The following is a 27193-nucleotide window of genomic DNA, read 5'->3' as shown; positions in this document are numbered from 1 at the left end:
AAGTTAAACTAAATTCATGCTTGGGCTCGTAAATAAAAGTAGTCTTCTCTTCAGAAGTGCTGAACACCTGTAGCTTGTACTGACTTCAGTGAGAACTGCAAGGGCTCGGAACTTGAGCTAGTTGGGAAAATGGGGGGTGTTTTCCCCCAATAGAAAATTTTGATTAAATGAGATTTGTTTTTCTTACAAAATTTCCATGGAAAAACTAGGCTTCCTGGTTGGACTACATCTCCCATGATACACCACATTGTTCTAGGTGAGAAGAGGCAGTGCATCATGGCAGTTCCATGGGTGTAGAACAGTGGTTCTCAAACTTTAGCAACTTGAGGACCACCATTTTGATTTAAAATTTTTCAGGGACCCCCATCCCTCACCCCCCCCAGCCCTTGCCCCACCCATTCTGCAAGGCTCCACCCCCAGCTCATTCCATTCCCCCCCTCTAGTTGCTCACTTTCCCCCACCCTCACTCTCACCAGGCCGGGGCAGGAAGTTGGGGTACAGGAGGGGGTGCGGGCTCTTGCTGGGTGGCTCTTGAAAGTGACTGGCACATCCCTCTGGCAACGGCTCCTAGGCGGGGGGGGGGCCAGGCGGCTCCATGCGCTACCCATATCCGCAGGCACTGCCCACCCCCCAGCTCTCATTGGCCGCAGTTCCCTGCCAATGGGATCTGAGAAGTTGGTGCTCAGGGCGGAGGCAGTGCACAAAGACCCCCAGACCTCCACCCTAGGGGCTGCAGGGACATGCCAGCCATTTCCAGGGGCTGCATGGAGCCAGGGCATGTAGGGAGCCTGCCTTAGCCCTGCTGCGCTGCCCCCTCTCCTGAGCACGCTCCACCCTGCTCCTTCCCCTCCCTTCCAGTGCCTCCTGCAGACCAGGGAACAGCTGGGGAGGAGGAGGAGGTGATCAGCGGGCCCCGCAGACCCCCTGGAGTGCCCTTGGGCACCCCCAGGGATCCGTGAACCCGAGTTTGAGAAATGCTGGTGTAGAACATCATGGGAGATTAAGCCTGGCTGGGCTGCTCAGTCCACAGAGGCGAAGAGGAGCAGGAGGTGGCTTGAACTACAATTCCCATGATGTACCACAGCAGCATTTCACATTCAAAAAAATGTGGTTTTCTGCTAAAAACTTCACTTTTGGAACATTCAGTTTTTCAATGAAAAAAATTACTGTTTTCTTGCGGAAAGCAGATACTTTTCATGAAAATTAATTTAGTCAATAATCCAATTTGCCATCCAAAAACAGTTTTTATGGAAAATTTGACCCTTCCTACTCAGACTCTGAAATCAGGTCACTTTATTCTCATCTTTATTGAAGCCAGTACAACACCACTGATTTCTGCTGCCTGCAAATCTGGCCCCGAGGTTTGAAAATGATGGCCTTTACCTCTAGCTGCTCAGTAACCACCCCCACTGATATAAAATATACACAGTATAATATGCATTAGGCCTTATGTTGTCCTGAAGTAGGGATCTCAACGCACAATCCCTCTTTTTGCTTCACTCCTCTTTTCTGCAGAAGTTTAGTGATCATTCCAAATTTATGAAACTAAACAGGACATGAGCCATAAACCCATCCTAGATTTTGCCTGTGTTTTGGTACATTGGTACATATAGCAAAATAACGGTGGACAATGTACTAACTCAAGATGCTTTAGTTAACATAAAAGAATGTCTAAAACTGATTTTTTTCAAACTGGCTTTAGAATATTAGAACATATATTGTAAGAATTGTAGGGAAAAGAGCAATATCAATGATTGCTAATCCTTTCTAAAATACATTTTAAATTTAACCATTTAAATTCAAAGTAGCAACAAGACCAAATCCCTGGGGCAACTGATAAGTCTTAAACCCTCTTAAACTCTCCAGTAGCTATCCACACTCACTCCCTTAAGCCATTATGATGGCTTAAGTGGTACATGTGTTGTTTTGCAGGCAGGAAATGGTCTCTGAGTAGAGTGTAAAATGGGTCAGCCCACAGGACTGTTTTGTGATCTCTTCTAGAAAACCACAATCTTTGAACAGGAAAATCCTAGTGACTACTGTACTGAGGACACTGTGAGTGAGGCTACAGCTGTCTCCCCTCCTCAAAACAAGAAGCATTGAGAAAAACAGATAAGAATCCTGCAACTGAATGTTTTCTTCAAAACTCTTGGAACTCATTTTTAATATAAAGCATTTTCTTAATTGCTTTTTTGTCCCCAACTCTTGTGGGCCTTGGAAATTCTCTCTGAATTCAATGTGATTTCTTCCATAATCAATATATAATTCTAATGTAGTAGAATTACACAACAGTTTCATTTAATGTCTTTTTTTTAATAAGAGAGTATCCAAATGAAATTTTTGCAAAATGGGGTATTCAAACATTAAAATAATCCAATAATGCAAATGCAAAGTGATGTTGGAAACACATGAGGTGTTCCTATACCAAAATTTTTAAACACTTCTTTAACGGATCCTTTTATTCCTCCTGTTAGGGCTTGAAATATTACCAGACACCTACTAAGTAGAAGCTGATATGAAAGATAGGGGCAGGGTTACCAGTGAGGTAGGGGCAATGGTTCAAGCCTCTTGGCTGCTGATCATAACTTTACAAATCAACAACAGTGGGAAACTGACATTCTTGTCAGTTTCACTCTTTCCAAGGTTCTAAATTTCAAGGGTCATATTGCTCAATGCTGTGTCATTTTCACTCTGCTCCTGCTTGGGAAATCTATGAGCAGTGGAAAAGATTTACAATGTTTGTAGACTCAGGAAGACAACTCTGTATTAGTGATAGCCTGTTCACATTTGGAAGGTCATCTTTGCTTGATATATATATATAAAATAAAAGCTTGCATTCTGCATAAACTGATGGTATATGCCCTTTCACTGACAAGGAAAGCTTCCCTCTCACTAGTGGCAATTAGACAAGTAAATTTTTCAAGCTAACAATTTTCTTTGACCTAGAAGTGATTCTGATAGGTTCCATTCCCTCTCTTTGGCCATTCTTCCTCCACCCACTTCAGCAGCACTTTCACAACATCAATTCTTTGATATAATTTACACAGATCAATCAATTGTTCCACAGTCCTGTCACTGTTCCGCAACAAAAATTCCAACGTAGGGCTTTGTTGTTTCTGTTCCAGGAAACACAATTCATCATAGGTCATTCCCCATTTGCTTGCAAAATTTCTCCAGTTCTTTACTGTAGGGTGGCATGGATCCAACTTTATCCTCATTGTATACAACAAGTCCTCATCATTGAGCAAGTCGCTGATGGTTGGAGCACGACACAAACATAACGAGCAGGTGCCATTTTCTTTGCAGGAGCTCCTCATATCTACAATTATAAACATTACATTGAAAGGTTAGAATCTGTTCTATTTTCCATGGCTTCTTTTTATGGCACAAACCCTCAGGCACTGCTGAATAATATCATGTTGCTTAGGACTATTTCTGAAATAATAATGGGGATTTAAAGTGTCTTTCGCTATTGAATTAAACTACTTTTAATTTTTGTTATGTTTTTCTTTACTGTACACTGAAGATAAAACCAAAGAACAATAATTTTTAAAATATACACATTCATTTATAACAAGGGTGTCAAACTGATGCCACTTTTCACTATGATGTGTGGGCTGGGCCACATGGCCTGAAGAATTCCCTTAGCTTTATGGAAATTGCCATAACTTTCAATTGCAGAGCGAGCAGCGCTATGCAGAAAGGATCTCTGTTAACATATCATCTAGATAAATGTTACGATTATGTTGGTAGATGTCACAGCCTGACTTAGTGTATCCAAAATGCCATTTTTATAATAGTGCAGACTTAGGAAAATATTTGACGGTCTTCTTTTAGTAAAGATTCTCTCTGCTAATGGACACACACAAAGCAAATGCTTAATATTTCCAATGATACAAAAATGTACCTTTCTGTTGTGTTCTATGAAGGGCGATTATTTCAAATATGTGTAACAGGCAAATGCTTAGAAAAGTATTCACTTTTTGAATGGTATTCCTATTTTCCTCATAGTTATAGAGCTGGCTGAAGCTCAATGAATTACTTTCTGGATATGAACATATGGTGGTGAAATATTCTTTATCATATGACATCAGATTGCCATTTAAAAGTCTTCCAAAAAGAATCAAAAGGGCCCTAAAAATGTAACTTCTATTAGTTTGTGCAGTAACAGACTAGAAGAAGGCAAAAGCCAGCATTAGTAATATTGACCTGCAAATACTTTTTATTCGGTCTTACTCCATCAATCAGGCCTAGTGGGTGAAATTATTCTAGACACTTCTTCAACAGTTAGGCTTTTGAGGGGAAAATGGGTAAACCTTTAACTTTGCCATGTAATGGATGAAGAAAGAGAGAAGCTCACAATGGTCAAACTGACACTACAGCAGAAAGGTGCATAATGTGCACAGCTTATAACCACTTGACCTTTTAAAACTTCTGTTTTCCTCTTTCAAACTTGTATGGTATATAAAACCAACCATATTCAAATTAAGTTTGGAAAAAAGGATGCTGTAAGAGGAAGTATTAATCAAAAGACTGATGGAAATAGTGAGTACACAATATCAAGGATTGGTTTAGTTACAATTAGAATAGGAGACGTGAATGGTTTATAACTATAAAAGGGCAAATCATGTATTAAAAAACACCTACTCTCATAGATGATCATGCTTGTTAATTCTTTTCTATGTTTAGGGAAGTTCCCAGAGCTGATTTGAGTGTCTGTGTCATTCTGCAGTTGGGTGTGGCCTTGCCTGTGTGTACTGGAGGAGGCTTAATAGCCTGGCTCAGCCAGACAGGTAAAAAGGGTGGCCAGGCTGGCAGAACAGGCAGGCTCAATGGTATATCTCAGCACATCGAGTGGCACCTTAAGGGGTCCAACCTGTCACAATATGCAACACCACAGTTTTATGAGAATGCATAGTCTCTCATGGAGGGGATGCACAAACTCTTGTGACATACAATCACAGAAATGTAGGGCTGGAAGAGCACTGGAGAGGGGGAGGGATAGCTCAGTGGTTTGAGCATTGATCTGCTAAACCTAGGGTTGTGAGTTCAATCCTTGAGAGGGCCATTTAGGGATCTAGGGCAAAAATCTTTCTGGGGATTCATCCTGCTTTGAGCAGGGGGTTGGACTAGATGACTTCCTGAGGTCCCTTCCAACCCAGACATTCTATGGTCAAGTGCAGCCCCCTGTGCTGAGGCAAGACTAAGTAAACCTGGACAGGGGTCAGCAACCTTTCAGAAGCAGTGTGCCAAGCTTTCATTTATTCACTCTAATTTAAGGTTTCACATGCCAGTAATACATTTAAACATTTTTAGAAGGTCTCTTTCTCTAAGTCTATAATATATAACTAAACGATTGTATGTAAAGTAAATAAGGTTTTTAAAATGTTTAAGAAGCTTCATTTAAAATTAAATTAAAATGCAGAGCCCCCTGGACCGGTGGCCAGGACCTGAGCAGTGTGAGTGCCACTGAAAATCAGCTCATGTGCTGCCTTTGGCACACGTGCCATAGCTTGCCTACCCCTGACCTAGACCATCTCTGACAGGTGTCCTTTGGTCTGGGATGGGCGACAGGGAATGGATCACTTGATGATTACCTGTTCTGTTCATTCCCTCTGGGGCACCTGGCACTGGCCACTGTTGGAAGGCAGGATACTCGGCTAGATGGACCATTGGTCTGACCCAGTATGGCCATTCTTATGTCTGTCAAACCATTTTTAAGAACCTCCAATGATGGGGATGCCACAACTTCTCTTGGAAGCTTATCCCAGAACTTAACTACCATTATATTACAATTCTTTTCCTAAGAGCTAACCTAACTCTTCCTTGCTGAAGATTAAGCCCATTACTTCTTGTCTAGGCTGACCAGATAGCAAGTGTGAAAAATCGGGAGAGAGGGTGGGGGGTAATAGGCAGGGCCGGCTCCAGATCCCAGCGTGCCAAGCGCGTGCTTGGGGCGGCGTGCCGCGGGGGGGCGCTCTGCCTGTCGCCGGGAGGGCGGCAGGCAGCTCCGGTGGACCTCCCGCAGGCGTGCCTGCAGAGGGTCCGCTGGTCCCGCGGCTCCGGTGGACCTCCCGCAGGCATGCCTGCGGATGCTCCACCGGAGCCGCGGGACCAGCGGACCCTCCGCAGGCACGTCTGCAGGAGGTCCACTGGAGCCGCAGGACCGGCGACCGCCAGAGCGCCCCCTGCGGCGTGCCGCCATGCTTGGGGCGGCGCAATTGCTAGAGCCGCCCCTGGTAATAGGCACCCATGTAATAAAAAGCCCCAAATATCGGGACTGTCCCTATAAAATCGGGACATCTGGTCACCCTATTCTTGTCCTACCTTCAGTGGACATGTAGAACAATTGATCACTATCCTTTTGATAACAGCCCTTACCACATTTGAAGATTGCAATCAGGCCCCCTCAGTCTTCTTTGCTCAAGACTAAACATGCCCAGTTTTGTTTAACATTTCCTCATAGGTCAGGTTTTCTAAATCTTTTATCAATTTTGTTGCTGTCTTCTGGACTCTCTAATTTATTTAAATCTTTTCTAAAGTGTAGTGCTCAGCATTGGTCACAGTACTCCAGCTGAAGCCTCACTAGTGCTGAGTAAAGGAAGACATCTCTGCTTTCAGGCATTCCATAAGGCCTTGCAGGGTTTTTTTTTTAAGCTAAATATAAAGATAGATAAGTAATACTGCTGTCCTTGTGATGAAGTCAATGGGCCAAATCCGGCTCACTTTTTACTCAGGTTTGAGCAAAGCTAACTCCATTTGCCCTAATTGAAGTTCTGGCTGTGCAGAGAATGCATTATTGGCCCCTATCTTAATTTCATCTCATTCTGCTGTGTGTGCTAAGTGAGGTGAATTTCATCAAAAAGAAATTGACAAGAACAGTTCCTAGCTAGCTATAGATCAAATAAACTTCTGGCACTATACCCTGCATGGAATATTAAAAGCAAAAGAGAGAAGCCTCATATATTCTGGGTCCCCACGCCTTTCTAGGTAATTCTAAATATCATCCTCACAAAGACTTTTCTGAAGAAAATCTATCATAAAAATAACTACATATATATATATATATGGTAAAGCCAATAAATTACCTGAAAGTGATTCTCCAGTATTGTTTTGACTATCATTCTCTTCTGGCTACAAACAAAAAGTAACCTTGAATTAAAATCATGTATTCAAATAACACACAATAACTGTATTGATCTAGTTTACCAAGTGGAGAGTCAGTTTAGAAAGATACTGATTAACTGAACAGAAAATAATGTGTGTGTGTGTGTCTGTTTCCTGACAATCTGCAAACTTTTTATGCAACATATTTACATTTTGACTCATCTTGTGATCATAGAATCATAGAAGATTAGTATTGGAAGAGACCTCAGGAGGTCATCTAGTCCAACCCCCTGCTCAAAGCAGGACCAACCCCAACTAAATCATCCCAGCCAGGGCTTTGTCAAGCTGGGCCTTAAAAACCTCTAAGGATGGAGATTCCACCACCTCCGGTAACCCATTCCAGTGCTTCACCATGCTCCTAGTGAAATAGTGTTTCCTAATATCCAACCTAGACCTCCCCCACTGCAACTTGAGACCATTGCTTCTTGTTCTGTCATCTGCCACCACTGAGAACACCGAGCTCCATCCTCTTTGGAACCCTCCTTCAGGTAGTTGAAGGCTGCTATCAAATCCCCCATCACTTTTCTCTTCTGCAGACTAAATAATCCCAATTCCCTCGGGCTCTCCTCGTAAATCATGTGCCCCAGGCCCCTAATCATTTTCGTTGCCCTCCGCTGGACTCTTTCCAATTTGTCCACATCCCTTCTGTGTGTGTGGGGTGGGGGGGACGAAAACTGGACACAATACTCCAAGTGTGGCCTCACCAATGCTAAATAGAGGGAATAATCATTTCCTTCAATCTGCTGGCAATGCTCCTACTAATGCAGCCTACTATGCTGTTAGCCTTCTTGGGAACAAGGGCTCACTATTGACTCGTATCCAGCTTCTCGTCCACTGTAATCCCCAAGTCCTTTTGTGCAGAACTGCTGCTTAGCCAGTCAGCCCCCAGCCTGTAGCGGTGCATGGAATTCTTCGGTCCTAAGTGCAGGACTCTGCACTTGTCCTTGTTGAACCTCGTCAGATTTCTTTTGGCCCAATCCTCCAATTTCTCTAGGTCCCTCTGTATCCTATCCTTACCCTCCAGCGTATCTACCACTCCTCCCAGTTTAGTATCATCTTCAAACTTGCTGAGGGTGCAATTCATCCCATCATCCAGATCATTAATAAAGATGTTGAACAAAACCGGCCCCAGGACCAACCCCTGAGGCACTCCGCTTGATACTGGCTGCCAACTAGACATCGAGCTGTTGATCAGTACCCGTTGAGCCTCACAATCTAGCCAGCTTTCTATCCACCTTATAGTCCATTCATCCAATCCATACTTCTTTAACTTGCTGGCAAGAATACTGTGGGAGACCATATCAAAAGCTTTGCTAAAGTCAAGATATATCACATCCACTGCTTTCCCCATATCCTCAGAGCCAGCTATCTCATCATAGAAGGCAATCAGGTTGGTCAGGCATGACTTGCCCTTGGTGAATCCATGTTGACTGTTCCTGATCACCTTCCTCTCCTCCAAGTGCTTTAAAATGGATTCCTTGAGGACCTGCTCCATGATTTTGCTGGGGACTGAAGTGAGGCTGACCAGTCTGTAGTTCCCCAGGTTCTCTTTCTTCCCTTTTTAAAATATGGGCACTATATTTGCCTTTTTCCAGTCGTCCGGGACCTCCCCCAATCGCCACGAATTTTCAAAATAATGGCCAATGGCTCTGCAATCACATCAGCCAACTCCCTCAGCACCCTTGGATGCATTAGATGATATAGGGTTGGTGTTTTAAACAGTTCTTGCACTGACCTATCATTTTCACTCTCAGTAGTGACAGGTTTATATTAAATGATTTGTGAACAAGAACAGAAAAGAACTAACTGTAAATCCCTGCTGGTTGGCCTTGGGGTTGCTCCCACAGAAGTTCATGACTGGCTCAGTTCAAAACCTTCTTTCTTTTTAAGCTAATGTACACTCAACTGCTTTTTGTCAGCTAATTAAATGTAGAGAAAATAACGTAATAGTTTGAGGTGACATGTATTATTGCAACATCTGTATTCCTTGAAAGCAACATCTAACACCCAAAGCAAGGCACTATGACCCTGTGGCTAAGGCAAACTGAAAGGAGTGTAGTAGAGCGGAGTAAGAAGACATGAGTAACTGCCCTCACTCATTGGGCGGGTGCAAGCCCAGATAAAATGTCTTTCCTTTATTGAAGATGAAAGCAGAAAGGGTTTTCCCCCTTAGACAAGTGCAATAAAATACAGCTGACTTTTGTATAGTGTCATTCATTCAAAAGTATCATAGAGTACTTCACCGCATCTTGCATACAAGTAAACTATGTAGGGTGCAATACATCATAACAAGATGCCCTATTCCTACTGACATTTACTGTATTATTAAATCCACTACAAATAGGTGTGCTTCGAAGGATTAGATTATTATTTGTAAATGTCAATTTCACCATAGATACACAAACTGACAAATATATTTCCATTGATAAAAATCAAGATTTACAGATAGGCAAAGAAAAAAAATGCTACTTGAGAACTTATTCCAGTTTCATTTAAGGATATTTATTTTGTATATTTTCATATGTGCTGTTGCCAATCCGGATTTTAATGGTTATAAAGCTATAATTTTTTGAATCTCACATCTATTGTCATTACATAATTATTGTCTGACCCTCTCAATTGTCTGGCACACACCCCATCACTTCCTACGACTGTTAAAATATAAATGCATAAAAATTAAAAAATGCTTAAAATAATCATTGATATTGTCCATCAACATTTTAAAATAAGATTTATTTTTGCAAAGCCTACAACCAGTATAGGCAGTTTCAGCTGATGTGGTGAACACATTCACACACATGACCTAATCCAATTACAGGGGAAGGTAAATTTGTCTAAAATATTCTATCAAAAATTCCCCACATTTCCCATAAAAGGGAACATTTGCATGCTGTTTTCACTATCTCCCCTGCCACACCCACTGCCGCAGTGGGCCAGATGGTCACAAATGCAGATGAGTTTACAGATTTCTTTCCATTCTCTAATACACAATTTTCCACATCACAAAACTATCACAGTGTTTGGTACATGCTCAAGAAAGGTTCAAAAATGGATGCACCCCCCCATCAAAGTAAGAGGAAAGTATTTGTCATCTTCTCCAAGTACTTTCCTCCTCTTACCAGCATCATTTCAGTTGTAGCTAGATAGAATGTGAGTCCAGGGCTTTTTATTCAGCAGCTTCTAACTCAGGACCTTGAACAATGACTATCTAAAAACATTGGTCAGAACTGGATGTCTTGCTCTTGAACATGGAGATCATTTATGGTCATATTATGATCTGAATCTGGTTCAGAAGTGTCTATGAGAAAGTCAGTAGGTGTTTGATGTATAGGAATTGCAGTTTTGCCAACCCAAGCATTGAAAAATTGAGTCTGGCTAAAAATCTGGAGAGTATGTTAAAAATTGTGAGATTTTTTTTTAAATATTAAATTTGGGTTCTTTTATTTGTCTTATGATTTCTGAGCCATTAGAGTACACTCAGGTATGTTTTCATATTTTTTTCCTGCAAATATGAGGCCTGAAATCTATTTTTTTAAATGAGAGCTGAGATACTCATGTAAGTGCTTTCAGAAACTGGGGTTTTAACATAAAAAATCTCAAGACTCCTGATCAAATCTTAACAGTTGGCAATGGTGGGACTGCGACTGTATGAGCAAAGAAAGAAGTAAAATTGTATTTCCCATGGACTCAGAGTCCTCATTTTTTGTTTAATAAAAAAATACTTTCATGTAAACTATAGGATTTCAAAAGGCCACTTATTTGTAGTATACACATTTTTTTATTTTAGCAGTTCAGCTACCTTCCACTTATCAATTCTGAAGCACAGAGGCTTATCCAGCATCACTTTATTGCAAAGATATGTAACTGTCCATAAAATATTGCTATTTAACAGGACTATTTTATTGCCCACTAATTAAAAAAAAACAACTGCAAATCTAAACAAAACTATACATTTGTCTTATGCGTGTGCAGAGGGACCAGAAGAACAAGCATACCCTCCAGGCAAGATTGGGTTTTAGAGGGCCCTACAAATCTAAGTACAGTGAAACAGTTGTATAGTGAAGTGTTTTGTCACTATAAAAAGCCTTTATTATACCCAGTTTCAGTATAATAGAAGAGGGAGTCTCAGGCAACAAATTCTCTCCACTTCATGATAAGAAATTGGCACTCTCTCATGAGGAGAAAGCAGTAATCTGTCTTCTCCTCCTCTGCTCAACCCAAAATAGAAAATCCCCAGAAATTCAGCCTGTAACACTATCTGGTAGGTGATAACTGTGACATGCCAATGGAATTTGCACAGTGTTGCCCATTTACAGTGGAACATTAGAATGAAACTTCACTATGGGAAAAATACTATCCCAAAGTCCATGTATAAGGACTTGATGCAGGGTAGAAATAATTTCCCTGTTTCCCAACCCCAACTCCAAAGCTGCTCTGCAGTAACCACTGCCCTGGTTGCAAACCCCACCAAGGGGAGGTGAAGGCTGGAGGAAAAATGTATGGCTCTGTATAGCTGTGAATCCACTAGCCCTGTTTTTAATCTTATCCTCCATACCGGTGTGAAAGGAATTCTGGTAGAACTGGATTCTGCAGCATGCACCCTGCCTGGGCTCCAGGCTCCCTGCCCACTCAGCACAGAGGAACAACATCTGTTCAGCCGCAGGCTGAGTGGGGATGGCGTGTGGGGGCAGGATTTGCCCTTGTTAGAAGAGTTCATGCCTGGATACAAATTGAAGCAATTTTGGTTTCCACTGCATTATAAGTACAGTGTCACTAGAACTAGGTTCACTGTGAACAAAACTCAACCCTAAGCAGAGGAGTCAGCACAAGACCTATGCACCACTCAAATCCCACTTAAGCCCTTCAAATAGGGCTTAAGGAGTGCATAGGCTGTGTGTACAGAGCACACTTCACCCAGCATTCTTAAATGGATATTCTATGTCCAATCTCATTTTACTGAATGACTCCATGCGGTCTAGAGAAAGTTGTGATTAATATTAATAGCTTTCTTTCATCAACAAAAATAACTTTAAAAGCTTAGTTTAATATGCACCCATGGGTTTCTCAAACAGATAATTTAAATTTGAAAAGCATTTCCCTTACCTGTTGTATTAGGCCAGAATCTGATGTAAGACTTCTGATGTTAATAGATGCTATTTCCAATGTAACTTTATCTGTTAGGTACTCCTCATCTAAGGCAAAGAGATTCTGAAATGTTGGTCTTTCACCCAGATATAAGCTTAATTACAAGACTCTCAAACAAAAATATGGCAGACTTCATACAAGTCTAACACACAAAATTTAATCCCATATGATAATGGGTCATTGGGAAATGTAAAATGGATTTAACATAATCTTAAATTGTTAATGACTGGACTGTGCAAATAGAAAGTACTATCAGAGGTCAGACATCAGGGTATATGTAAAATGTTTACTCTGCATCTCCAACAGGCTATTACTGGTAGCAGGGCTACACTCTTCCTTCAGCAGATTGACCAGGAGCAGCACCAACATAGTGTTTACCTAGCCAATAAATGAAAGATAGCTGAAAAAGTGAAAGTACTTGACAGTCAACAAATCTCTTCTTTCTGCTTTGTTTGAATGACTTTCTAAAAATTCTCAATAGTCTGCCTTCTCCTCTCCCCACGTTTGGATTATTCTTATGCTGCTCAGGACCCTTCTGGAAGCACACGTCTCCACCACCACCACCACCACCACCAGGTTTTACTCACTGCATCTTAAAAACTGTCTACACACCTTTGTGAGTATATAGACATGGGTTGAAATTCACCCTTATGCAGAGGGACAGCACAAAGTCCATTTACCTTTCATCTCCCACTTAGGCCCTCAAAATAGGACTTAAGTGATGCATAAGCCTTTTGCCAGTTCCGTGCATAGGGTTGAATTTCACTCTGTGATAAGGCCCCTGTTCAAAGTATTTCAACGTGTGTTTAACTTTAAGCAAGTGTTTAAATCCATGTGTTAATTGCTCTGCTGACTTGTGTCTGAAAGGAGGTTATCCTAGACATGTCAGAATCCTCCAAGACTTTTATAATGCTGAAAGGCTTTTTAGGGATAAAAATGCATATGAGTTTATTGTTCTCTCTAATAAGACTCCTATTAAGAAACAGTGGAATGCCTTACATTTAAACAAACAAATAAACAAAAAAAGTAAGAATTTACTTTTCTTCTTGCACTTAGAATTTGCCATTATTTATTAGATCATTGATCCTTAAAATCCAATAGCCTGCCTCTGACAGCAGCTGATATCTGACACAGACTTCTTATTTATTATCTTGAACAGGGTTCAAAAAAGAACTAGATAAGTTCATGGAGGATGGGTCCATCAATTGCTATTAGCCAGGATGGGCAGGGATGGTGTCCCTAGCCTCTGATTGGCAGAAGCTGGGAATGGGCAACAGGGGATGGATCACTTGGTGATTACCTGTTCTGTTCATTCCCTCTGGGGCACCTGGCACTGTCCACTGTCGGAAGACAGGATACTGGGCTGGATGGACCTATGGTCTGACCCAGTGTGGCCATTCTTATGTTAGGATTCAATGGCAAAGAATTCAGCTGACATTACAAAACACAACCAACTGAATTTCACTTGGTCTATTCTTTTGGCTGTTGCTTCTAATATTTGGATGAGGGAGTAACTATGACCAAAAAGTGAACTTGGAGGAAAAAAAATATATGAGCCTAATCCTGAAAGGTGATGAGTGCCCTCAACTCCCATTAAAGTTAATGGGAGTTGAGGGGGCTCAACATCTTGCTGGATAAGGCCCTAAGATGTCATGTTAATTATTTTTAAGCAAGGGGCCAGATCCTGTACTCTATTTAGATAAAATTTACATTAAAGCCAACTGGAATTTTCTCTAAATAACAACTAAAGAATCAGGCCCATACACTGTATGAAGCAAACTCTTGTAACACATTTTATTCACTTATAGATTCAGCAACATTTATAAAACTGCTTTTTTTTCCCTTCCCCATATCATGTTGAATAGTGATGAAAATTCAGGCTCTTGAGCAGACGAAGAGGCCAGTATCTAAGGAACGATCTAAGGTTAACGTCATACAGTTTCCAAACCCACAACAGTGCTAGACTTTTGAGAAAATTAATTATAAGGAAAACTTGAGAATGCAGAAGTTAACAGAATATTAATAGATGTTTCACATCACTTCCCAGTCTCAGACAGGAAATGCTAAGCTCCATTAATGCTTTTATATCTTTACACTGATCATGATGAAATTTCCTTTCAACAGAAAATGCCACAATTTCCATTTCCCTTCAATTTTACTTATTTATTGTATTAAACATGTAGCATCAGATTTTAAACAGCTTTGAAACAGTTACATGTTTATTTATAAATCTGATTTTCTTTGGAGGGGAAGATACAATGAACTAATGCCATAAGAGTAAGAAAAAATACAATTTAGATAGGAAAACTATAGAGAAATTACCAAAATTTAAGAAATTTTAAGAAAAACCACTTTGAAGAAGTGAGCAGTCTGCCTGCAACTGAACAGGTTCAAAGTACCATGCCCTTCTGTCCTCCAATCTATTTCCCTTCTCTTGGTATCCTCAATAGCACCTCATTTCTATTGCTGGCTCCTTCCAGTCTCCTAAATAATCCTCAATCCTCCCTTGGAACCCCAGTTTTAGTTTCCCCAGCTCATCAGTCTTTACCCTAACTTTTTCAACCTCTCTTTCCAATTGGATCCTGGATCCCTCCTCAGGCTTTATGTGCATCATAGGATTCAGAACAATATGCTTGGAAGAGTACTGAGGCTCAAGGCACTCTCAGGGCATTCCTTGGAAGGAAGCCTGCAGCAGGGTCTGGGATGCAGAAATAAAGAAGAGGGAGAGGTCAAGGGAGCTAGTGTGGTAGAAGGATTAAAGGCTTAATGATGAAATTGGTTGCAGGGCTCAGGATTTCATCCGTGCAGGAGACCACTGAATTTTCTGGGTTCCCAAATGAATTTCTGATCACCTGCAGACACACAGATAACCCTCTCAAAGCCATTTTTCAAATATTTTTATTTCCTTCTAATCTGGGTTCTGATCCTTTTTTTTTCTTTGTGGCATTGGCTTATTATAGCTTCCTTCAAAGTGGAGAAACAAGATCTTCTGTTGATATAATCAGCTTTTAGACCAAAGCTGAGCTCAGATGGCAAACACCGAGGTAACATTAATAACACACTTTTTAAAAAAAATCATTACACTGCATAAACTTTTACAATGTAAAAATACAGAACAAATTAATAGAATATTTCTTATACCTATGGTTTTATTACATGTACTACAATAATGTACCAGATTTATAATAGCTGGAGTTTGCTGTGCTTACCTTTAGGTAGCCGTGTATCTTGGACAGGATACTTTTCTCTCTGTCCAAAAACACCAAGACATATGTCTGTTATTTCCGGTACTTGATAAAAAGTACATAAAAAACTTTATAGTTACAAAAATGCCTTTTTAAAATGGCATTTAAGTTCACATCAATATAGTAATGAATTATTAGAGATGGACCAAACAGATACTAACACAGGCAATCTGGGGATTATTTACAATCCAAAATTATATAGTTTGTTGTTTTGCTGCAGTTTCTTAAAATGCAATGTGGTTTAGTAGACTAAGCCCAGGACTGGGAGCCAAGAAATTCTGAGTTTTAATTTTAGCTCTCTGCCAGTGGCCTCAATTTCTCTGGGTCAGATTCTCAGCTTACTAATGTGTATCAAGAGTAACTACAGTAATAAAGATGGTCCTGTTCTTACACGTATTCTTACTAAAGAACAATCAAAGGTTTCTTCGCTTGAAAATTAAAATTAAAACCTGATTAAAATGCAAAACTAAAATACAGCTACCCAGTTTATGGACATATCTGCTGATTTACAACACAAACATATTCCAACTTTTAAGCTATAGTTTACTAAGAGACCTAGACATCTGCTTGCTCCCATTTTATCTCTAGCAGCATCTAAAGACAAGAATCTTCCATCAGCTTTTTATAGAATCTCTCACCAAACAAATTAAAATCCTCCTCATTTAGAAACAAAATCATGTTTAAAAAAAAACCACTTACATTTGTATCAGACAGACATCATAACTCTACCACAGTTGAAGATCACAGTCTTTAATTTAAGCAATCATATGGACCTGTACCAAGTCCTATTTATTTCTGTGGGACTTCACACATGCTCAGGGGTTGGCACTAATAGATCACAATACAGGATCAGGACCTAAATTACTAAATTGATTTTCCCAAAAAAGCCACAGGCTAAGGTCAATATTTACACTATCCTCTCTGTTTTCTGCTGATACTTCGATACTGCGCTTCTGAATTGGAAGAAGTCACCACGGGGAAAGTAATAGTTTCCCCTCTCATTATTTATGTTGCTGCATGACAAATCCACAATTTACAAACAAGATAAGGTACTTTTAAAAACACCCATACTGCTACATTATACACTAATCTACTCTGGGCTGCAAAATACAACATATATCATCAGCTTCTTTTTTTATTTACTGTTACCCAGAGTAAGCAACCTGGAGCCAAATTCAAAGAGTCCTCTTTAAGATTACAGAGTATTTAAATATTCCTTTTACCCAACATACTCCGCGTGACAGCATAAGATTTGCTTCTCCGAATATCCCAGGACCCACCAACAAGGAAAAGTATGCAGTGAAGGTTGTAAATCTACTAGTCAGTAAAACATCTCTTTACTCAGTTCACCCCCACATCTGGCAGAGCCTTGTTGTTTGTCACATGCATTTCTAATGCCTTATGTAGCTATCAGCCACAACATTTAAAGGAAGTGCTTAGACTATATATAAACAATAATTACGTTTCTGGGTGAAGATCTGATACTACTTTCCAGGGAGATGCACAGTACTATTATTACTATAGCATTACCTGGAAACCCCAACAGAGGTCATGACTCCATTGTGCCAGGCACTGTATAAGTACATAGTGAGAGAAAGTCCTGTCCGAAAGAGATTACAATCTAAACATGGGTTTCACCATGATTATTTATTGATTTATTCAAGATACATTTGATGTAATGATTCATTTTTTTATTTACAACTGGGTTGAGGCTATTTACATAACATTTCAGTGCATATCTAGTAGACAATCATATATGTGCCTGGTTTCAGTCAATCATACCCTTGGGTTTTTGAGAGCATCCCAGAATTAAATAACTGTAAAAAGCTATAAACTAAATATTAAATAACCAAGTATGAAAGTTATATTGGAACAAAACCAGACACACCTACCATTTCTAATGGAAAAGTGCTTGGATCTGTATCTTCCACGGGCTCTTTTGCAGCATGATCTGCCAGAAACAAATAAATAAGCTTTTTCATTTTATGTTCCTCAAACTGTGTCTGTTTGGTCACTCATGCACTATCCTTCACCAGCTCACCAAGATGAAACTATACATCAATTACGTAGGAGTTCATTTGCAATGGGAACACGTCATAAAGTATAAAGAGTTACTCATGGGTGCTAGCTGACAGCTGAGAAATTCTATTCAACAATATCAGAAGTTATAGCTCAGGGGTTCTCAAACTGGGGGTTGGGACCCCTCAGGGGGTCATGAGGTTATTACATGGGGGGTCACGAGAACTCAGCCTCCACCCCAAACCCCACTTTGTCTCCAGCATTTATAATGGTGTTAAATATATAAAAAAGTGTTTTTAATTTATTAGGGGGGTCACACTCAGAGGCTTGCTATGTGAAAGGGGGCCCCAGTACCCAGTAAGTTTGAGAACCACCGTTATAGCTGATAACAGGGACAAGCAAATAAATATTTTTAATTATTATTTTTAAAATATCATAAATAGTTTGACAATAAATAATTAAACCAAAAAATAACTAAAATGGATAAAACATTCCTTTCTCTGAATAGCTGTACTCAGTTGTGCATTAGTGGCCTTCTCCAAACAGTGAAATACCCTGTATAAGAAATTAATAATTAAGAGGACTAATATAGCATTATAATAACAGAATATAGCTCAAAACTTAATGGGAAAGTAAACTTGGACTAAAGATGAACTATATTTAGTGCTTCTGTTTTTCGGAGTTTATTAATTTCATTGGAGGAGTATTTTTAGCAATCTTTGAATTTTATGTGGATGTTCAAAAATTGAGATTTTGGGGGGGGGGTTCTCTCTATAATGAGTAATGTATACTGTAGTATATACTCTAGTGAGTAATCTCTCTATAATGTTCCCTAGTGCACATTAATGCAATATTGTTTCAATCAGTACTATGTTAAAGCGCACTACGGAACCATTAGTTTACATCAGCAGGATCTATTCTACGCAGACCCACTGTGGTTCCTGGCGAATGGGAGCTGTGGGGGCATCGCATGGAGCTTCCTTGATTGCCCCTCTGCCTAGGGGCCGCAGAGACATGTCGGCCACTTCCAGAAGCTGGGCAGAACCGGGCAGGGAGCCTACCTTAGCCCCGCTGCACCGCCGACCAGACTTTTAACAGCCCGGTCAGCGGTGCTGACCAGAGCCACCAGGGTCCCTTTTCGATGGCAGCCCTATCTATATCGCATTTGGGAGCAAGCCTTCCAGCCCTAGTTTCCAGACTAGCGTGCTAGAAATAGCTGTGTAGACATTGCTTTGATGTTGCAGCTTGGGCTCTCAGGCCCCCGCAAGCTTGAGAGCCTGAGCTCCAGCCAAGCTGCAATGTCTACACAACTATTTTTAGCACGCTAGCACAGGCTCCACCAACATAATTCTTTGAACCCTGGCTGGGCGGGTTGCTCCCAGATGCAGTGTAGATATACCCTTCAAGGCCCAGTTAGCCTGGGAAGTGAATGACAAAACTCATAATATAAACTCTGAGTTCTGTAGTGGCAATGAGTAGGATAGCCCCTGAGATGTCTCCCAGAATACCGGACATTCTGGTATTTCCAGGAATGGTGTTGGTTCACCCCCACCTATGTGACCCTGCCCCCACCTACATGACTTCCCACATGTCATGTCATATGGGGGCAGAGCGTCATGCTCTTCAAAATGGCTGTCTCAGTACCAGACTGGGGACAAACCACAGAAAATCAGGACTGTCCGGCTTAAAACTGAACAAATGGCCTGTCTAGCAATGGGCTGCATGGCTACTAGTCTGTCAGCTCAATCTAAACATGTTTTTAATGGGGCTGTCAATTAATTGCAGTTAACTCACGTGATTAACAGAAAAAAAATTAATTGTGATAAAAAAATGAATCGCAATTAATCGCACTTATAACAATAGAATAACAATTGAAATTTATTAAATATTTTTGGATGTTTTCTACATTTTCAATATTGATTTCAATTACAACACAGACTACAAAGTGCACAGTGCAAAGTGCTCATTTTGTATTACTATTTCTGATTACAAATATATGCACAGTAAAAATGATAAACAAAAGAAATTGTATTTTTCAGTTCACCTCACACAAGTACTGTAGTGCAATCTCTTTATCGTGAAAGTGTAACTTACAAATGCAGATTTTTTTTGTTACACAACTGCACTCAAAAACAAAACAATGTAAAACTTTAGAGCCTACAAGTCCACTCAGTTCTACTTCTTGTTCAGCCAATTGCTAAGACAAACAAGTTTGTTTACATTAATGGGAGATACTGTTGCCTGCTTCTTATTTACAATGTCACCTGAAAGTGATAACAGGCATTTGCATGGCACTTTTGTAGCCAGCGTTGCAAGGTATTTACATGCCAGACATGCTAAACATTCGTATGACCCTTCATGCTTCAGCCACCATTCCAAAGGACATGCTTCCATGCTGATGATGCTCATTAAAAAAATAATGCATCAATTAAATTTGTGACTGTACTCCTTGGGGGGAGAATTGTTTGTCTCCTGCTCTGTTTTACCTGCATTCTGCCATATATTTCATGTTATAGCAGTCTTGGATGATGACGCAGCACATGTTCGTTTTAAGAACACTCTCACAGCAGATTTGACAAAACGCAAAGAAGGTACCGATGTGAGATTTCTAAAAATAGCTACAGCACGAGACCCAAGGTTTAAGAATCTGAAGTGCTGTCCAAAATCTGAGAGGGACGAGGGATGGAGCATGCTTTTAGAAGTCTTAAAAAGGCAACACTCTGTTGCGGAAACTACAGAACCCAAACCACCAAAAAAGAAAACCAACCTTCTGCTGGTGGCATCTGACTCAGATGATGAAAATGAACATGCGTCAGTCTGCACTGCTTTGGATTGTTATTGAGCAGAACCTGTCATCAGCATGGACGCATGTCCTCCGCAATGGTGGTTGAAGCATGAAGGGACATATGAATCTTTAGTGCATCTGGCAAGTAAATATCTTGCAACGCCAGCTACAACAGTGCCATGCAAATGCCTGTTTCAGGTGACATTGTAAACAAGAAGCAGGCAGCATTATCTCCTGCAAATGTAAACAAACTTGTTTGTCTGAGTGATTGGCTGACCAAGAAGTAGGACTGAGTGGACATGTAGGCTCTAAAGTTTTACATTGTTTTATTTTTGAATGCAGTTATTTTGTATATAATTCTACATTTGTAAGTTCAGCTTTCATGATAAAGAGATTGCACTAAAGTATTTGTATAAGGTGAATTGAAAAATATAATGTTTTTGTTTTTTACAGTGCAAGTATTTGTAATAAAAAATATACAGTGAGCACTGTACACTTTGTATTCTCTGTTGTAATTTAATTTAATATATTTGAAAATGTTGTAAACATCCAAAATATTTAAAATAAATGGTATTCTATTGTGGTTCGACAGTACGATTAATCGCACAATTCATTTTTTTAAATCGCTTGATAGCCCTAGTTTTTAATTAAAAGTGGCATTTCTGACTGCATTTGTGAGACTGGCAATAAGGAATTCAAATCAATTCAATGTAACTTTACTGGTATGACAAGGTGTACAAGTGTTGCCAAAGTGCAAGAAAATATCAGAGATTAAGTAGGCCTAAAAAAATTGGGGCCATAGAAAAGGGCCACTGGATATTCCCAATCTGTAGTTAAGTTTTTTGGAGGGTCTGATTTTTTAACAATGCGCACTTGGAAAAGTAAGTGCACTTCTAAGTACCATGCAGAGTTGTTAAGTAGATGCTACCATAACTGGCCTAACCAAAAAGGTGACAGGATGCCTTGCATCTTTAAGAGCAGTAGAGAGCCAGGGCCAGCCAACCCTGTTCCAAGGAATGGCCCCTTGAAGTTATTTATGCATCAGAGGACTCATACTGGCCTTACTTAAGAGACACTTTTTTTTACTTCTTAATGAAGTCCTTCTTGGTTCATAAATCCTCTCATTTATCCATATTCTTCCTCCTCCTATGTAAAAGCATTATATACTTGCAATGCTGCCAGGCCTGCCACTTGGAGAAATATCATTGCCTGCACTTCAGAAGACAGACTCTCTGCTGGTGTAAATCAACATAGCTCCCTGTTCCTAAGTTAAGTGTACTCTCCTTGCCAATCAGAAATGACAAACTCCTTGCTTAAACAGCGAATTCAATGGAGTTGAAGGAAGTAATGTTTCTGGATTGATGTAATTTCTAATGCCATGGAAGATTTAGCAAGCATTCAGGTTCGTTAAGCAAGAAGGCAATGCTCTTCTGTTAACTGCACAAGCACTCATTTCGCATTGAGCCTGCTCAGGCTTCTGCAACTAGCTGGTCAAGGTCAGAGTCATAGATCAGATATTAGCATTGTCATCGCCAGTATTTTTAATTATTTACAATACAGTAACATCTAAAGACCCAAATGGCGATGGAGATCTCATTGTGTTAAATGCTGCACATACATAGTAAAAAGCAGTCCCTGTCCGGAACACTTTACAACCTACAGAGTCGCTACTATCAGTTATTTCTACAGCCAGACATACGCTAGTAATATGATGTATTATGATGTAAGATCTTGCAAATGATGTAAGAAGTTTATTTCTCTATTTATGTAGAATTAGATTTATTTAGATTTTTCTTCTGATTAGCTCTTTCCAGTGACAGTTGTAAGGCACCTCAGCATTCTGAAGTGTGTTTACAGCTGCAAAGGATAATTGGTTATGCTGATATATTTTTTGACACATTTTTATCAGAGTTTAGAGTGTGTCATTTTATTCAAGTGCTCACTGTATATTTTTTGCTGCCTTTAACATTATTTAGCTTTCAGAAAACCTCCTGTTTTAGCTATTGGGATTTCCAGAGTGCCAATTTTGTTTCAGATGTGTGGAATCCCATCAGTTGATCCCTCTCCCCAGGTCTGCTTTTGGCACTGGCAAGAAAAGCCTGGGATAAGATGACAAGAGCTGTGTGATAGTATCATTTTAAACAAATTTTTAGAAGAATTCCCAAATGTAGCAAAAAGTGATACTTCTCTATTTCCACCAATGAACAAGCACTCTTGGTGAAAAGTGGCAGAGTTATATAATGGAAATAACATTTTTTTATTATATTTTTTATTATAAATTATTGCAAAAATTCTTTGTTGTGAAAAACACCAAATTATTTAAGAAACCCCTGAATGTATTACTTGTTGCACGGAAGCGTTTAATGCTTTCTCCCATGGTTTAGGGATAACTTGTTTGTATGACAACTTTTAAAATATGTATATCTTAGACACTGAAAAGGGCCATTCCTGTTGTTTCTCCTAGGTCTTTTCTCTTCAGGACTATCAGCAAACAAAGATCAATATGACTACTTAATATAAATTTTTCTCTGACTCAAATAAATATGATCATACAAGAAAGAAAACAAATGGATTTTTATTATTCTCACTCCCTGTTCTACTTTGAACCACTATTGGCCAGAGGAAGATAGGTAGCTTCAAGGCTGAGGGCTTGTCTAATTTAAGAAAATTTGCACCAGTGCAATCACATATATGTAGTTACCTTCTTGTAATGTACCTCAAATATAGACACTCTACACCAGCAGGTAGTGAAGCTTACACCATCTTAGCATAATTACCAAATTAAACTACACTGGTGTAAGCCCCCCTTTGTTTCAGTGTAACTACATCAATGTAATTACACTAGTACAAATATTCTTAATGTCGACAAGCCCAGAGACCTATTGGCCCAATAAACAATGAGGCTCTGATTAGGCAAATGGCGTCCAGAAATACCATTATAAACATGATGGAACATTATATACAATTATACTGCACTGCATTACATTCTGCCTTTTGGTGAATCTGTTTACTTCTGGTGCTACATCTCTGTTTGTTACAAATAGTGTAAACTCTGCCACTGACTGGACAGAAGTTATTTAAGCTGAAATATTCAAAATCAGGTTTCTAATGGTATGCACTCAAATACATATTTAAGTGCCAGTGGTCATCCAGTTTGAAGATGTTGGCCTTAATCACTTCCTCACGCCTTGGTTTGACTAGGGAAAAAAACGTGTTTGTGGGGTAGGAGGTTAGATTGTATTAGCTAGCAGCAGGGGTAGGCAAACTATGGCATGTGTGCAGAAGGCGGCAAGCGAGTTGATTTCCAGTGGCACTCACACTGCCCGGGTCCTGGCCACCGGTCCGGGGGGCTCTGCATTTTAATATAATTTTAAATGAAGTGTCTTAAGCATTTTTAAAACCTTATTTACTTTACATACAACAATCGTTTAGTTATATATTCTAGACTTAGAGAAAGAGACCTTCTAAAAATGTTAACATGTATTACTGGCAGGTAAAACCTTACATTAGAGTGAATAAATGAAGACTCGGCACACCACTTCTGAAAGGTTGCCAACCCCTGAGCTAGCACAAACTAATATATGTGTTCTAAACTCTAGTGTAGACAAGGCATGTTGTATTTCAGCATGTGCTAAATTCCACCAGCACAGAACATGCTAAACTGTTAGCTAACAAAATTGGGTGTGGGGGGGGACTCAAAGCCCTTCTTGTCTAGACAAGGCCAGGAATCCTTAGGGCAGGTCTACACTAAGAATGGGGGTCGAACTAGGGTACGCAAATTCAGCTACGTGAATAGCGTAGCTGAATTCGAACTACCCTAGTTCGAACTACGTACCCGTCCAGACGCCGCGGAACCGAACTCCGCGGCTCCAAGGTCGACTCTGCTAACTCCAGCTGCCGAGGTGGAGTACCGGAGTTCGAACTAGCGCTTCCGGAGTTCGAACTATCGCGTCTAGATCAGACGCGATAGTTCGAACTCCGGAAAGTCGAACTCACCGCGTCGACCCGCGCGGTAAGTGTAGACTAGCCCTTAGTTAACTCCTATAAAACTGGTACAATGGGTTAAAAAAAATGCTATATCCAGAATCCGCAAAACCTCCCTGAGGCAGGCAACTTTTTGGACCTCTTTGTAATAAAAGACAGCTTGTGTTGTCCCTTAGGGGTGCTGCCAGGATTAATGTATTCATGCCTGAGCTAGTGAATCATAAAACACTTTGAGATCCTCTGAGGTGAGGGGCTATGCAAATGCAAAGAATCATTTTTAATATCCCTCCCAAACTCTCTTTCATACACAATGTGGGGAGAGGAGGCGGGCTTGGCGGCCTCCGTCAAAAGCAGAGCGGCTTGCTGGGCTTACTTGTGCTAGCTTGAAAGTTTTAATAGGCAAAGTTTCCTACGGGAGAAAATCTGGCAGCTCTGATCCCATCCCCAACGTGGCTGGGCTCAGGGAGGGGAAAGCCCCTTGTACTGATCAGCTGTGCGCAGAGAGCACAGCTCCGCACATGAAACACACGCAGGGCTAGACAGAGCGGAAGCTGCTGCGGGCTCTCTCCACTGCAGCGCAGGCACAGCTGGGAAGGAAAAGCCGCCCGGCCCCAGCAGAGTAAGGGAGGGGCAATGTCCATCCTGTCAAGTATCAGGGGGTAGCCCCGTTAGTCTGTAGCCACAAAAAACGAGGAGGAGTCCGGGGGCACCTTCAAGACTAATGGATTTATTTGGGCACAAGCTTTGGTGGGTAAAAAACCCCACTTGTTCCTTGTTGTTAATGTCCATCCTGGGCGCTGTCTCCGCGGCTCCCAATGGACACTCCGGACTCCCTCCTCCAGCCCTGCCCCAGGGACCTGCCTCTAGAGCTGCCCTGGCCGCGCGCCGCGCACGCTCCCACCCTGGCCCCCGGGCAGACTCCAGCGGGGCGCGCCGCGCCGCGCACCCTCCGCCGGGGGGCAGTGGGGACTTTACCTTCAGGCAGAGGGTCCTGGAGAGACGCCATCGGGTGGGTGCGGGGCGAGACTGGCAGCCGTGCCAAACGGAGGTCGAGGATTAGTGCCTGTGCGTAACTGGAAAATCCTCTCCAGCGCGGCCGGGTAACCCCCCACGCTAATGCGAGCGGGCGCTGCTGCCTCCCGCTCTGCTTTGCTTTCTTCTCCACTTCCTGGTTGGGTATTGAACCAAGGAGGTGAAGCGTCTCTCTGGGGAGCGGAAGCTGCAGGTAGAGCTCAGGCTGAAAGTGGGCAGAGGTGTGTCTGTGCCTGTCACCTGTAGGGGCTTGTCCCCTGCCACCACCTCTCATTCAGCGTTCATTAAAACCATGTGTTTTTATTTGATTTTCAAATGTATGTATTTGCTCTACCTCTATAGTATTCGTTCTCCCCTGTATATAGTTGGTTTTTATTTAGATATATCCATATGAAAATTATATTCAGGAAAAGAGTGAGTGTGTGTGTGTGTGTGTGTGTGTGTGTGTGTGTGTGTGTGTGTGTGTGTGTGTGTGTGTAAAAAATATGATTCTCTTGTGTAGGAGAGTATGTATATGTATATTATAGAAATGTACATATGTGTGTATATAAAATACATGTACGTATTTAATATTCCTAGAAATAAATTCTTCTCAATTATGCTAAGATAATGAATAAAATCAATGCATTTTGTTATTTTTTTTAAATACATAATGCATATGAATTAAAATTAAATATGATATATAGTCCAGCACACACAGCAATATAATATTGCAGTTAGGAACTGTAATTAATTTATTATATCACACTCTACAATCCAAGCATATTCCCTGATCCTTCAAATATTTACGGATGTAAATAACTTTACCTATATGCCTAAAGTTAAGACCCTGATCATACCTTGTGATCCCTGAGGATTGACTGCTATGCCTATGTGGATCACAAGGCAGAGTCAGGGCTTGATTTCGTACGTGTTTTCAAGATCTCGGCCATCAGACTAATTTTTAAGTACCTGGTATTTTTTTTAAAAGGCTCTCTTCTTATCACTGATGATTTTACTGTATTTTTTGTTTTAGAAATCTCCATCATTTACACTCACACAGCCTGTGCTAAACTCTCTCATTTGGTAGAGATTTTTTTTAAAAACTCATGTATTGGGTTTAACATATTTAAAGGTAATATAGAGTTCTTCAAATAGGTCAATAAATGGGATAATGTTCTTAATAAAGAATCTCATATGTTGTTATATTATACATACACAAGTAGATAAGATATTTCAGTTATATGTTAACATAGTCTTACATCAGTTGCTTTTGTACAATCAACATTTGTATTTATTTTATTAATTAATTTATTTTAGGGCCAAATTCTACTCTGTTACACCAAAATAAATCCACTAATCAATGGATTTTCACAGGTGTAACTAAAGGTAGAATTTGGCTGTTAATATATAGCAATATAAGAAATTGCGTAGTTTTGTTTAATTGATTTTTCCATATTCCATGCATGATAAAAATCTAAAGAAAACAATAAATACTAAATTGTCCTAATTTTCATGTTAGTTTCAAATACAACACTTGAATCTATTTTTCATATTTTCAATAACACTTAAAATTTCTTAGCAATTTTTCAGTGTCTCAGTTTTATGTATCTGTGAATTCTAATAAAAGAAACAGTTGCAGAGAAATTTCCTTCTGTGTTGTACTGTAATTCTAATTCATCCTATTCCTACCAGGTCCTTTATTTGAAAGGACCAAGATCCCAGCCCTGCTTCTACTGAAATAAATGAAAGTTATGCCATTGAATTAAATGGATACAGTTTTGGCTCCAAGAGTGTTCAAAAATCCCTATCATTGGCATCACTTGTGTAACAAGCA

General features: G+C 40.3%; 1 protein-coding gene across 1 annotated transcript; it reads right to left on the bottom strand.

Moving 5' to 3' along the window:
- Positions 1 to 481: 481 nt before the first annotated feature.
- Positions 482 to 25594, bottom strand: EDARADD (EDAR associated death domain). The gene is made up of 6 exons (XM_045008462.1): positions 25321 to 25594; positions 17450 to 17508; positions 15522 to 15561; positions 12271 to 12359; positions 7089 to 7134; positions 482 to 3319 (listed from the first exon to the last, which is right to left on the bottom strand). The coding sequence occupies exons 1-6, from the start codon at positions 25349 to 25351 to the stop codon at positions 2943 to 2945; spliced, it is 642 nt and encodes a 213-aa protein (XP_044864397.1). The 5' UTR covers positions 25352 to 25594; the 3' UTR covers positions 482 to 2942.
- Positions 25595 to 27193: the final 1599 nt, after the last annotated feature.

Source organism: Mauremys mutica, chromosome 3 (genome assembly GCF_020497125.1).
Source record: "Mauremys mutica isolate MM-2020 ecotype Southern chromosome 3, ASM2049712v1, whole genome shotgun sequence".
NCBI classification, from domain to species: domain Eukaryota; kingdom Metazoa; phylum Chordata; order Testudines; family Geoemydidae; genus Mauremys; species Mauremys mutica.
Note: the sequence above shows the minus strand (reverse complement) of the source record. Positions and strands in the feature narration are given on the sequence as shown.